This window comes from Microtus ochrogaster, unplaced genomic scaffold (assembly GCF_000317375.1).
Source record: "Microtus ochrogaster isolate Prairie Vole_2 unplaced genomic scaffold, MicOch1.0 UNK108, whole genome shotgun sequence".
Classification (NCBI taxonomy): Eukaryota; Metazoa; Chordata; class Mammalia; order Rodentia; family Cricetidae; genus Microtus; species Microtus ochrogaster.
In genome coordinates, this window is record NW_004949206.1 from 27,902 (window position 1) to 41,190 (window position 13,289).

Below are 13,289 nucleotides of genomic sequence, written 5' to 3' on the forward strand. Positions count from 1 at the left end.
GGATCTCTGTGAGTTCGAGACTAGCCTGGTCTACAAGTGCTAGTTCCAGGACAGGCTCCAAAACCACAGAGAAACCCTGTTTCTAAAAACCAAAAAAAAAGAGAAAGGAATGAGCTTGGCCTAGTAATGCAGGTATATAATCTCAGTTCTCCAGGAGGCAAGTTTGGAGGATCACAAGTTCAAGGGCAACCTAGATAACTCATGACCATGTTTCAAAATGTAAAAGAGGAAGAGGGGATGTGGCTCAATGTTAGAGCACTAGTGTTGCATATGCAAGGCCCCGTGTCAGAGCCTCGGTGCAGTTAGGAAGGCAGGTAGGCAGGCGAACTGTGGGATTGGATGAAGGCAGAAAGAAGAACAGGTAGAAAACGAAGGTCTAGGACCGAGCCTGGGGATGGCCACCAACTAAAGGTTCCTTCCACCACTCTGGATATGTAGTGTGCCATCCAGAGGTGGAATCTCAGTCCTAGGCATAGACTGAAGTAAAATGGCCTGGAGCACTGATCTCATGCCTTCCTCTTTCTTCCCACAGTTGGTGAGTCTGGCCAGTGAAGTTCAGGACCTCCATCTGGCTCAGAAAAAGGAAATAGCTTCTGGCTTCCACAAGGAACCTACTCTGGGCCTCCTGCCCGAGGTCCCCTCTTTGATGGAAACACTCAGCTATAGCTACTGCTATGTGGGAATTATGACAGGTAAGTGGCCTGTTCAGCACTGCTGGGTCATCCTATGCCTCATTCCACCCAGAGTTCTGTTCCTGTTTAATGTCCCCTGCTCTGTCCCAGGCTACCTGTACTCTGTTGACTGCTATCCTGTCCTCAACACATCTGTCTGCTGTGGGAACTAACCTTGGAGGACTGCTTCCTTTTCACCTATTAGGGGCCAATAGGAGATCTAAAGGAGATAGGCCTGTGTAAGCCAGGGGTTTGTAGCTCAGAGTCTTCTGGGGGTGAGGGGTAGGAGGCTGGGGCCACAGTATTAAAGACTGAAACAAGGGCCTTATATATGCTCAAGGACTGAGTTATATCCCCAGCCTTTTAGTTTGGTTTGGTTTTGCTTTAGATAGGATCTCACTTTATAGCCAAGACTATTCTAAATGCTCTATGCAGTAGGGTAGCCTCAAACTCACAGAGAGCTGTCTACCCCTGCCTCCCAAGCTAAATTTTTATCTTGAGATAAGGTGTCTGTGTGTTTCCTAGGTAGGCCTTGAACCTTTGATTGTCCTACCTCAGATTCCTGGGTAGGTGGCATTATAGGTGTTGTGCCGCCTGAGCTGAATGAGGAAGTCATTACGTTGGGTTCATTTGGTGCTAGGGGCTGAACCTAGGGCCCTGTGCATGTTAGGCAGGTAAACTCTACCAACTGATCTGTATCTCCAGACACACTTCATAGATTTTGGCTTTGTTCTTTTGTTTTTGAATTCCTTGTTTGGTTTGGTTTTGGAGAGTTTGTTTGTTTGTTTGTTTGTTTGTTTGTTTTTGAGAGAGAGTTTCTCTACGTAATAGCCCTGACTGTCCTGAAACTCACTCTGTAGACAGGCTGGTCTCAGATTCACAGAGATTGGCCTACCAAGTGCCGGGATTAAAGGCTTGTGCCACCACTGCCTGGCGGATTGTTTCTTCAGTGTGTGTGTGTGTGTGTGTTATGCATGTTGTGTGCATTTGCTCATGCATGCCTTGGTGTACATGTGGTGGTCAGAAGACAAGGCTCTGACATTGGTTCTTACCTGCCATCTTGTAAGATAAGGGATAGAACTCCCGTGATCACTTCTGTGTATGTCTCTTTACCCACTAAGCCATCTTGCTTTGTCTGATTTGATTTAGTTTTAAAAATATATGTGTATGTGTGTGTGCCTGTTGTGTGGAGGCCAGGAGAGGGAGTTGGGTCCCCTGGAACTGACTGAAGTTATAGTTATAAACCTTCTAACATGTAGGCTGGGAACCAAACTTGGGAACCAATACTCTACTGAGTTCTCTCCAGCCCCTTTGTTTCATTTGACACAGGGTCTCCCTATATAGTCCAGGCTGGTCTATTAACTCTGGACCTGGCTCAGCTTCCCAGGATCTGGAATTACAGGCATGCACCCCCATGCCTGCCAGATTCCTTGTTTGTTTTTGTTGTCTGCAATGCTGGAGATTGAACCTAGAGCCTGCTTGTTAAGTGAATGTTCTACCACTAACCTATATTTCCCAGCCCCGCTTTTCTTTTTTTTTTTTTTTTTTTTTTTGTACAGCCTCATGGAGCTGTTATTTATGCATGCATCCTTTTAAAGTGCCCCAGATCACTGGCTTTTATATATCCATAGAGTTGTGAAACCATCACCAGTGCACATTTGTCTGCAGAACAGCCTCATCTCTGAAAAGGAGCCACCTAACCTTTAGTCATCAACACCAAGCCGCTTCCATTCCTGCAAACCATGGGCTTCTGTCTGTAAAGATGTTTCATATAAATGGAATCACAGTCATGGTTTATGGTGAACATACAAGGGCTTCAGCATCCATCCCTTCATTCAGTCTCCATTGAAGCTCCCTGGTCCAAATCCCTTTGTACCTCAGGAACCTCAGCTATCCATCCTTCTGCTTGTCCCCACTCCACCACCCAAGCCAGCTCAGCATCCAGAGGGGGCTTAGGGAAAGTTGTCAGGAACCAGCTCTTCCCTGTCGGGGAACTCTACAGTGGTCTTCTGTCCTCTTTCCCCACAGCCCTAGAATATTTTGTCCTCTCCCCTTAGGCCTTATTCCTCAACTCTCTAGGTCTCTCCCCTTTGCAGTTTTGAGCCTCTCCCTCTCTGTTCACAGACCTCCTCATCTCCTCCTCTTCCTCCCCTCTCCCGTTTCCTTTCTCTTCCATTCTGCTCCTTTCACCCCCCACTTCCCCAGTAGGCACAGATACACACCATCCAACCACCTGCTCCTTGCCACCTTCCACAGGCCCATTCTTCCGCTACCGCACCTACCTGGATTGGCTGGAACAGCCCTTCCCGGAAGCCGTGCCCAGCCTGAGGCCCCTGCTGCGCCGTGCCTGGCCAGCCCCGCTCTTTGGCCTGCTCTTCCTGCTGTCCTCCCATCTCTTCCCACTGGAAGCTGTGCGTGAGGATGCCTTCTACGCCCGCCCGCTGCCCACCCGCCTCTTCTACATGATCCCGGTCTTCTTCGCCTTCCGCATGCGCTTCTACGTGGCCTGGATTGCGGCCGAGTGCGGTTGCATTGCCGCGGGCTTCGGGGCCTACCCCGTGGCTGCCAAAGCCCGGGCCGGGGGTGGCCCCACCCTCCAATGCCCAACCCCCAGCAGGTCAGGCGGCGGGAGGGAGGCTTCCCAAGACCCAGCAGGCCCCACCACCAAGGGTTGGCTCTGCCCCTAGTAGGGAGGAGAGCAGGGTATAGGGCTACCAGCTGTGGTTGACAGCCTATTGCCCCCCTGGTGACTATCACCTGCCTTCCCTGGGCACCAGGGAAACTATGTGTTCCTGGTACCTACAGATTGCCCCTTGTTGCTAGCACTTGTCACCCCTCAGTATGGCTAATTGCCCTCTATTGCTAGGGAAAGAGAAATGGTATCATAGCAACCACATGCCTACCCTGTGTTGCCATGGAAGTGTCACCCCCAAAACAAGGTCCTTCCTGGTTGCTGAAGATACTGTCGTTTGGTAGTAGTGGCTCCACCTTCTGTTCCTAGGGAAACAGTTCCTTAGCAATTGAATTGCCCCTCTGCTGAGGAAGCTATATCTCTAGCAACCATGGTTCCTTCCTTCTTGCTGAGAGCCTTGCTGTTTGTGGCTGTGAATTCTTTCCCTTGAACTGCCTGTCTTGCTGAGAGCCAGCAGCTCACCGTGATATGTTCTCACAGAGCACCTCCCAGTTGCCCTATTTCTAAGGAAGTAACATCTTGGCTGCTCTCCTCCAGCTGAGGAGAGTACCGCTCTCAGCAACCACAGGTCATCTTCTCCCCATTGCTGAAGCTTAACCCTTTATTAGTAAGGCTACCCAACCCCAGCACCGTCATTGATGGGTGAGCCACAAAACTATTAACTACAGAGTTCTTATCACATAGGAAGCATCCCTTCTTGTTGATAGGAAAATGGTATCCCTAGCAACCAGTAGTGAACTGAATCTCTGTTTCTAGAACCCATTGTCATCCTTCCAGCTGGGGAATGGGGTACCAGCCTCTCTGTAAATTATAGCCCACCCCTTACTAGAGGTGTGCCACCCCGGTTGTTGTAAACTGCCATGCTGTTGGACAGTCACACCCCAGGATGTGATTTACTACCACTGCCCTGGTAACTATGAGTAGACCTCCCACTGCTAGAGAGAGGATGTTCTTCAGAGAAGTCAGGCAGAGATTAAATGCTGTTTTAAGTCTACAAGTCCCACTGGCAAAGGATGCCTTCCCTCCCGTGGCTAGAAGCCACTGGAAGTTCACATAGGTCCAGCATCTTTCTCTGTAGCTGAAAGTGTTGGTGTCAGAGACCTGAAGACCTCTGATATTTCTGGAGGTGACACTTCTCGAACAATCACAGGGACCAGGAAAAAGGCCTGTTCTGAAATAATTTTCTGAATAGCCTAGGCCTTGTTGCTAAGGAATGCCTTTTCCCTAGCAACAGAGAACATTGAGAGTCACGAGGCCTAGAATATCTCCCTAGCAACCATGAACCACCTTTTTAGAATGGATACTTCCCTGGCAGCTGCTCTGCCCCAGAGTTCAGAAGGGACCACACTTGGAAACTATTCCCAACATGCTGAGCTTGGTTGCCAGTGGACTTGAAAGCTTAGCAACCATAGCCTTTCAAGGCTTTCTGTGACTTATTAGGCTCCAACTAGTTACGAAGAGCACCCCACTATTAGTGAAATGTGGCCCACCCACCTGACTCCTACGATTACTCTCGAAAGTCATAGCCAGAGAGAGAGGGAGCCGTCGCCTGTCCAGAACCCTTTCTTTAGCATTGGGCTGGGACAGAAGCAGGTGTCAGGAGGGGCCTGGCTGAGCTGCATGTCTGTCCCCATCCTCATCCTCCACCCCCCCAGTCCGGAGAATGCAGCTTCCCTGGAGTATGACTATGAGACCATCCGTAACATCGACTGCTATGGCACAGACTTCTGCGTGCGGGTGCGGGATGGCATGCGGTACTGGAACATGACGGTGCAGTGGTGGCTGGCACAGTACATCTACAAGAGCGCACCTGTCCGCTCCTACGTTCTGAGGTGAGGGAGCGCCACCTGGTATCAGAGATAGTGCAGAACTTCATCTCCCAGTAGATCCTATGGTAGTATGTGGGAGTGGGGGTGGGGCTTCTCTAGCTAAGCCCCAAATCCTGAGGCTCATGGGAGTTGTAGTTTCTTGGGCCTGCTAAGGTAAATCCTCTGGAGGCCCAGAGATTGAACTCAGGTCATCAGGCTATAGGGCTTTTTACCCACCGGGCTATTTTGATAGTCCTTGTTTGTTCTTAGGCAGAGCCTCAAGTAGGCCAGGCTGACCTTAATCTAGATTGGTAGCCAATCATGACCTAGGATCCAGATCTTCCTGTCTCTGTCTTCGTGGTGTAGATGTGCACTATCACGCCTGACTTGTTGCTTGGACTCTTGTTTTGTTCTTGAGATAAGGTCTTACTCTATAGCCATGGTTGTTCTGGACTTGTTATATAAACCAGACTGGTCTCAAACTTCAGCTATCCTCCTGCCTCTGCTTCCTCAGTGTTGGGATTACAGGTTTGTGGCCCCATACCTGGCCAACCTTTTTTTTTTTTAACTGTTTCTTTTCCATTCACCTTCCCATTTTGCTCAATTTTCTGCAGAACAGCTCTTGGCCGCTCAGTGGTGGCTTCAACTTATTCAGTGGCCTGAGCAGTGGGAGCTGCAGACAAGTCCTCAGCCTAACTTTTAAGTTGTTTTCTTTCTTCCTGTTTTTTGTTTGTTTCTTTCCAGTGCAAACACCCAGCCTTTCCAAACTGTCAGATGTGGTCAGTGGACACAGAGATACCATCCCATGACAAGTAGTTAATGAAGGCAGCATATGAGCTAGATTTCCCCAGGCATCATGGGAGCCGTGGCTTAAAGATCCACTCTAAGGAGCTGGAGAGGTGACTTCAGTGATTAAGAATGCTTATTACTTTTAGAGAAGACCCTAGTTCACTTCCCAGCACCCATATCTGGTTTATTGCCACTAGTAACTCCTGAAGATCAAATGCTCTGTGTTGGCCTCCTGGCACTACCCTCAAATGTATAACCCCTAACACACACATGCACATACACATACACAATTAAAATCTTTTTTAAAAAAAATATTCATGAGGACTGGAGAGATGGCTCAGAGGTTAAGAGCACTGTCTGCTCTTCCAGAGGTCCTGAGTTCAATTCCCAGCAATCACATGGTGGCTCACAACCATCTACAGTGAGATCTGGTGCCCTCTTCTGGTCTATAGGCATACATGCAGACAGAACACTGTATACATAATAAATAAATAAATCTTTAAAAAAAAAGATTCACTCTGAGTCAGTTATGATAGCACACACTTATTATAATCTCAGCACTCTGGAGGCTTGGGCAGGAAGTTTGATGTCCTGGGCATCTTAGTGAAATCACATCTTCAAAGGAACCAAAAAAAGATATACTCTGTGTCTGATATGCACAAGGCCCTGGATTCCATCTCTAGCATCACAAAGAAATTAAGAAACAGTCTGCTCTGGCCTTGTAGGGAGAATGCATAGGAGGTGTGGGCGGCAGAGGTAGAACAAAGGTGAATGTGAGCTTCTGGGTATCTAGGTGGGGGTGATGGAGAGCAGTTTCTCAGCAGGCCTGGCTGACTCTGGCTGTGGGAGGAAGAGTTGGGGCTGTTGGTGACCCACAGCACCGCAAAGTCTTTCCAGAAAAGAGAGGAAACTGTTGGGACGTGGGTGAGGAAGAAGACTTGAGTTTCATCTCATTAACTTAAAGACTATCGGGTGTCACTGGAGAGGTAGGTAGATCGTAATGTGATGCTGGCACTTAACAAAAAGGTGTTAGAAGTAGGCACTGAAGCCAAGAGGAAGTACTCATTGTACTGGGTGTGGAGAGGGGTGAAGGCAGGAGGATTGGGAGTTCCAAATCAGCCTAGATAACAAAGTGACACACTGTCTCAAAACAACAAAGCTAAAAAGGGCTGGTGAGGTGGCTCACTCGCCAGGTTCTTCCCTCCACGCCTGGCCATCAGTTTCTTCTCCAAGACCCACATGATGGAAGGAGAGGACTGACTACAGCCAAATTGTCCTCTGAACACCACAACTGCTTCCTGGCACACAAGAGCGTCTACACATAAATAAACGTTACAGGGGTGTGTGCTGGGAATGCAGGCCAGCTGGTGGTGTGTGCAGGTGGTGCTGTGCGTGTGTAATAACAGCATTGGGAAGGTGGAAGCAGAAGGATCAGGAGTATGAGGTAAGCCTAGGCTACAGGATGTTTGAGCGCTACCAGTTATAGGTGATGCTGTTTTGTTTTGTTTTGTTTTGTTTTGGTTTTGGTTTTTCGAGACAGAGTTTCTCTGTAGCTTTGGAGCCTGTCCTGGCACTAGCTCTTGTAGACCAGGCTGGCCTCAAACTCACAGAGATCCGCCTGCCTCTGCCTCCCGAGTGCTGGGATTAAAGGTGCGCGCCACCACCGCCCGGTTTATAGGTGATGCTGTTAAAACTCTGGGGATTAGGTCAAAGCCCAGGGCACCGCAGTATTTTGATTACTTATTCTCAATTAGGGGTAATTGCTACACCCTTGGGGGACATATGGCAATGTCTGAAGACTTTTTTGTTTCCAGGGCATCAGGCATACCAGGCAAGTTCTCCACTGCTGTCTTAGCTAGGGCTTCTATTGCTATGATAATACACCATGACCAGCTTGGGGAAGAAATGGTTTACTTCAGCTTATAGTTGTCCATCACGGAGGGAAGTCAAGGCAGGAACCTGGAAGCTGGAACTGAAGCAATGACTGTGGAGGGGTGCTGCTTACTGGCTTGCTCCTATGGCTTGCTCAGTTCCCACCCACAAGACCACCTATTCATAGTAAGGTCGGCTCTTCCACATCAATCATCAATAAAGAAAATGTTCCCTAGACTTGCAGAGGCTGATTTGATGAGGTTATTTTTCTCAATTGAGATTCCATCTTCTCAGATGACTCTAGCTTGTGTCAAATTGACAAAATTATTAAAGGGGGGGGGAAGGACAACCAACGAACTACACCCCACTTCAGGAGACATTTTTGCTAAGGCTGAGAGATTTCCTTTGGCATCCATGAGTGGAGACATGAGATTCACATCTGGTACCCCCTGCTTCTCAATGTAGTACAGTCAGCATTATTCTGTCACTGCAGAACTTGTCAGGGACAAGTCCCTAACAGGAAAAGAACCCAGGAGCTCATGCTGCTGCCAGAGCTGCTGGGTTCTGCTCAGTTGGAGAATGAAGTAGAAAATGCGTTCTGTGTTCTTTTTTTTTTTTTTAATTTATTTATTATGTACGCAGTGTTCTGCCTGCAGGCCAGAAGAGGGCACCAGATCTCATTAATAATGGTTGAGAAGTTTCCTGTGGGTGATTGAACTAGGGTCCTCTGGAAGAACAGCCAGTGCCCTTAACCACTGAGCCTTTTCTCCAGCCCTCTGTGTCCTTTACAGATGGTCAGAGCCTGAATTTATGGACTGAAAAGTTAGGGAAGTAAGGTTTGGAAAGATACTTACTCTTGCAGAGAATCTGAATTTGGTTTCCTATTACCCACACGACAGCCCAGCCTTCTGTAACGTCAGCTCCAGGGGAGCTCTCTTCTGGACTAAAAGGGGATCAGGCAGGCATGCACATGGTACACAGTCATACACGGAGGCACAAAACATCAGACACATAAATAAAAATAAATTTTAAGAAATAGAGAAGTTGGGTGGTGGCACACACCTTTAATCCCAGTACTCAGGAAGCAGAGCAGGCTGATCTTTGTGAGTTCGAGGCCAGCCTGTTCTACAGAGCAAGTCCCAGGACAGGTACCAAAAGCTACACGGAGAAACCCTATCTCAAAAAACCAAAAAAAAAAAAAAAAAAAAGAAGAAGAAGAAAAGCGAATTAAATCTTTTCGTAAGAGAGTGAACCAGCCAGGCATGGTGGTGCACATCTAATCTCAGCACCTGGAAGACAGGCAAGCAGACCTCTTACGAGTTCAAGGCTGTATAATGAGACAAAAATGAGAGAATCAAACTTTAGGATCCGCCGGGCGGTGGTGGCGCACGCCTTTAATCCCAGCACTCGGGAGGCAGAGGCAGGCGGATCTCTGTGAGTTCGAGACCAGCCTGGTCTACAGAGCTAGTGCCAGGACAGGCTCCAAAGCCACAGAGAAACCCTGTCTCGAAAAACAAAAACAAAACAAAAAAAAATTTAGGATCCACCAAGGAGGAACGGACCATCCCTGAAGGTTTTATATCTTTTACGGTTTATTTATTTTACGATTTTATGACCGTTTTCCATGGGTGTATGTATGTGCGCCACATGCTTGTCTGCTGCCTGGGAAGCTGAGAAAGGGCACTGGGTCCCTGAGACTGGAGCTGTGAACTTGTGAGCCACCGTGTGGATGCCAGGGACAGAACCTGAATGTTTTGCAAGAGCAAGAAGTACTCTTAGCAGCTAAGCCAACTCTCCAGCTCCTCCTACACAGATTTTACCTACAGCGTTTCTGATACAGATGAGAGGATCCTAAGAACTTATAAACATAAGTTCTTTCCAATATTAACCAAGTCTGACTCTGTTTAACTTGAGATCTCTTGAGTTCAAGGCCAGCCTGGTCCACAGAGTGAGTTCCAGGGCGCCAGGGATACACAGAGAAACACTGTCTCAGAATGCTGGTGATGCAGCTCAGTAGTACATTATTGTCTGGTGTCTGCAAGGCCCTGGGTTCAATTCCCAGTGACAAATAAAAACCACAATGGCACCTTGACTTTCAGGATACAGGAAGTGTGAGTAGGCCTGAACTCGGTCTGAGGAAGAAGGACCAAGGTCTAAGTCCTTGGTCTGAGAGAGGAGGACATGAGACAGTGGTTACTGTATTGAAGCCTGGACTTCTGTATCCTGATTCAATCTCTTTCTTCAGGAGCGCCTGGACCATGCTGCTGAGCGCTTACTGGCATGGCCTCCACCCTGGCTACTACCTGAGCTTCATGACCATCCCGCTGTGCCTGGCCGCAGAGGGCTATTTGGAGTCAGCCTTGCGGAGACATCTGAGCCCCAGGGGCCAGCAGGCCTGGGACTGGGTGCACTGGTTCCTGAAGATGCGTGCCTACGACTACATGTGCATGGGCTTTGTGCTCCTCACCATGGGTGACACGCTCCGGTACTGGGCCTCCATCTACTACTGGATCCACTTTCTAGCCCTGGCCTGCCTGGGGCTGGGTCTAGCTTTGGGTGGGGGCAGCCCCAGCAAGAGGAAGACAGCATCCCAGGCCACCACCGGCCAAGCCAGGGAAAAGCTCCGGGAAGAGTGAGCTGTGCTGCTGCCAGCCAGCGCAGTCTTTGCTTGGGAATTCTGTGAACCGGGCTGTATTCTCCTTTACCCAGCAAGAATCCCTTGTTTGGCTAGGAGCCTGGAGAGGATTCCTCCTTCCTAACAAATCCCCTGCCTCTGATTTAAACAAAGCTAGGGGTACCCTTCTCCTAGATGCTCGCCACATCCTGACTTTTCCAAACCTCCCTCTGCTGACATCAGGGTATTACTGTCCACTCTTGTCCCTGTCTCTGCAGCAGTCTTCAGGTATTCAAAATGCCACACTTCCCAAAACGCAAGGGCACAGACCAGTGGTCATGTGGCATCTTGGACAAAGTCCCTGTGGATCCCCAGTATTGGGGCAAGAGCTTCAGGGCCAGGTTCTGTAAAAGGGGAGGAACAGTCTTGGCTTTTATCATCAATCCAGTATTTCAGAGACCATGACCTTACACATCCTGGAGGAGAAACCGAGGTACAAGTAAGCAGCTCCAGGGGAACACGCTCTTACAGTAGCTTCTGTCTGAGCCATTTCTAGGCCCCCACACAACCTGCTACCCAGTGTCATCCTTGGCCTGTGACAGGTCAGAATGTGTAAATCTTTCCCAATAAAATGTTACATGTGCATCTGTTTGTGAGTGTGTCTGTGGGCGACAAAGCACCAAGGTACACTTAGCCCAGCTTGTCAGTGTGGCATACTGACTGCTGTCATCAAGTTCTGCAGGCTCAGCCAGTAAGGACTTCAATTCCCAGCAGACCTTTTAAAGCTGAGATCTGGCTTTATAGGAAGTGTAGCATAGTTACCTTAGGCCACCTAGTGGCCAGGTACATCGCTGCCTCATGCCCCTCCCTTACCTAGGGCGGTCCCCAACCTAGGGGCCTGGAGACACGGAAACAACAGGTGCAAAATACGTCCACAAACATGGAAGAACTTCCCAGGGAAGCCTGGGGCCAGTCCAGGGATTGGTCTAGCTCCGCGAGGGCAAGAACAGGTAGGGGAGAGTCCTGGGAAGTCAGGTCAGAACATCAAGGAAAGAAGCTGGGTTCCTGAACCTGAGCACAAGGGGATTTCATTTCCTGGGTTTCCTGAGACAGAAACTCAGAACCCCTGGAGAAGGACTGTGCACAAACCTAGTTACAGTGTTGGAGGAAAGGGGTTGGGTCACTAGTATCAGGCACGGGAAGGCCCAGGGGTTCCAAGTTTCAGTAAGGGAACAGGAAGTTGAAGATCAGATGCATACTTAGGGTAGTAGGGATCTGGGGGTTCACACCTGAAAACCTTAGGAAGAGTGTCTAGAAGTATGGATGTATGAGCCTGGGGTTTTGAAACAGTATGAGAAAGGCCAGGACCTGGATCTCTGGGTCAGAGGGATAAGAACTAGGGCCTTGAATCCCTGGTGAGGGAGAAATGATGGGATCTATAGCCCTGGGGGAGGAGAAACTTGAGTCTAGACTCCTGCGGGAAGTGGACCTGAGACCTGGGCTCCTCTGCCTGAGGGAAGAGGACTAGGGCTGAGGGCTAAGGCCTGGACCCATGTATGTGAGGGAGGAGACTTGGGCCTGGATTCCTCAATCTGAGGGAGAGAAGGGCTCCTGGGTCTGAGGGAGGGGGCTAGGACCTGAACTCCCGAGTCTGAGGGAGGAGGCTGGGTCTGGGCTCCTGGTCTGAGGGAGGAAGCTGGTGCCTGGACTCCTGGGTCAGAAGGAGGAGGGCTGGGCCTGGACTCCTGGGTCTGAGGGAGGAGGCTGGGGTCTGCACTCCTGGGTCAGAGGGAGGAGGGCTGGGCCTGGACTCCTGGGCTGAGGGAGGAGGGCTAGGGCCTGGACTCCTGGGTCTGAGGGAATGGGGCCTGGGCCTGGACTCCTGGAAGAGGACTAAGTCTGAAGGAGGTGGGCTGAGACCTATACTCCTGAGTCTGAGGGCCCTTGGCTGGGGCCTGGATTCTGGGTCTGAGGGGAAAGGACTATAGCCCAGTCTTCCCTGTCTTCCAATCCTTCTGTTTTCATGGCCAGGCCCATCACTGGCCTCTGTGCTGAATAACCTCCCAAGTGCTGCTACTCTTCGGTACCGTGGCCCTGGTGTGCTCCCTTGGGGGACACTGGATGAGGATGAGGATGGAGGAAGGAGTCCTCAGGCCTTTTCAGAAACTGCCCAAATGGAATCTCACCCTTCCCGGGAACTTCCCTGGCCTATGCAGGCAAGGCGGGAACACAGGTGAACCCCTCTTCTCTGACACCCTGACACCTCTTTCTGTCAAGGAACTCTTTTTGATTTCAATAGTTTATTTTCGTTCTTTCTTTCCTTTTCTTTTTTCGTTTTGTTTTTCGAGACCGTTTTCTCTGTATAATAGTCCTAGCTGTCCTGGACCTCACTCTGTAGACCAGGCTGGCCTCAAACTCACAGAGATCCGCCTGCCTCTGCCTCCTGAGTGCTGGGATTAATGGCATGCACCACCACCACCCGGCAATAGGTTATTTTCCTTATTGCCTTGCCACTAGCCAGGGTAAGGTTTGCCTGGGCTTGGTCTGAACTTTGTGTTAGAGAATCAGGAAGACTTTTGTTGTTTTTCAAGACAGGGTTTCTCTGTGTAGCCTTGACTGTCCTGGAATTTACTCTGTAGACCAGGCTGGCCTCACAGAGATCCACCTGCCTCTGGCTCCTGAGTGCTGGGATTAAAGACATGTGGCACCACTGCAGGCTGAGAATCAGGAAGACTTAATTTTTCATTTTGTTCCTTCCTTCTCCCAACCCTCCTTCCTCCTTCCCTTCTTGTTAGTTTCTCTCTCTCTCTCTCTCTCTCTCTCTCTCTCTCTCTCTCTCTCTC

At 49.6% G+C, this 13,289-nt stretch overlaps 2 protein-coding genes across 5 annotated transcripts in view; both read left to right on the forward strand.

Moving 5' to 3' along the window:
- Window positions 1-11,091, forward strand: part of Mboat7 (membrane bound O-acyltransferase domain containing 7) — a 15,825-nt gene extending 4,734 nt beyond the window's left edge. For 3 of the 4 annotated variants that reach the window (XM_013355257.2, XM_026778132.1, XM_013355255.2), the window contains exons 5-8: window positions 533-692; window positions 2,928-3,288; window positions 5,019-5,195; window positions 10,078-10,468. In XM_013355257.2, coding sequence (XP_013210711.1) covers window positions 533-692; window positions 2,928-3,288; window positions 5,019-5,195; window positions 10,078-10,468 — 1,089 coding nt within the window. Of the gene's footprint in view, window positions 1-532; window positions 693-2,927; window positions 3,289-5,018; window positions 5,196-10,077 lie in introns of all 4 variants that reach the window. The other variant, XM_005371388.2, reaches the window with a different exon arrangement.
- A 295-nt stretch (window positions 11,092-11,386) lies between these two features.
- Tmc4 (transmembrane channel like 4) overlaps window positions 11,387-13,289 on the forward strand; it is a 14,125-nt gene continuing 12,222 nt past the window's right edge. The window contains exons 1-2 of the mRNA XM_005371410.2: window positions 11,387-11,456; window positions 12,478-12,679. Coding sequence (XP_005371467.1) covers window positions 11,387-11,456; window positions 12,478-12,679 — 272 coding nt within the window. The remainder of the gene's footprint in view (window positions 11,457-12,477; window positions 12,680-13,289) is intronic.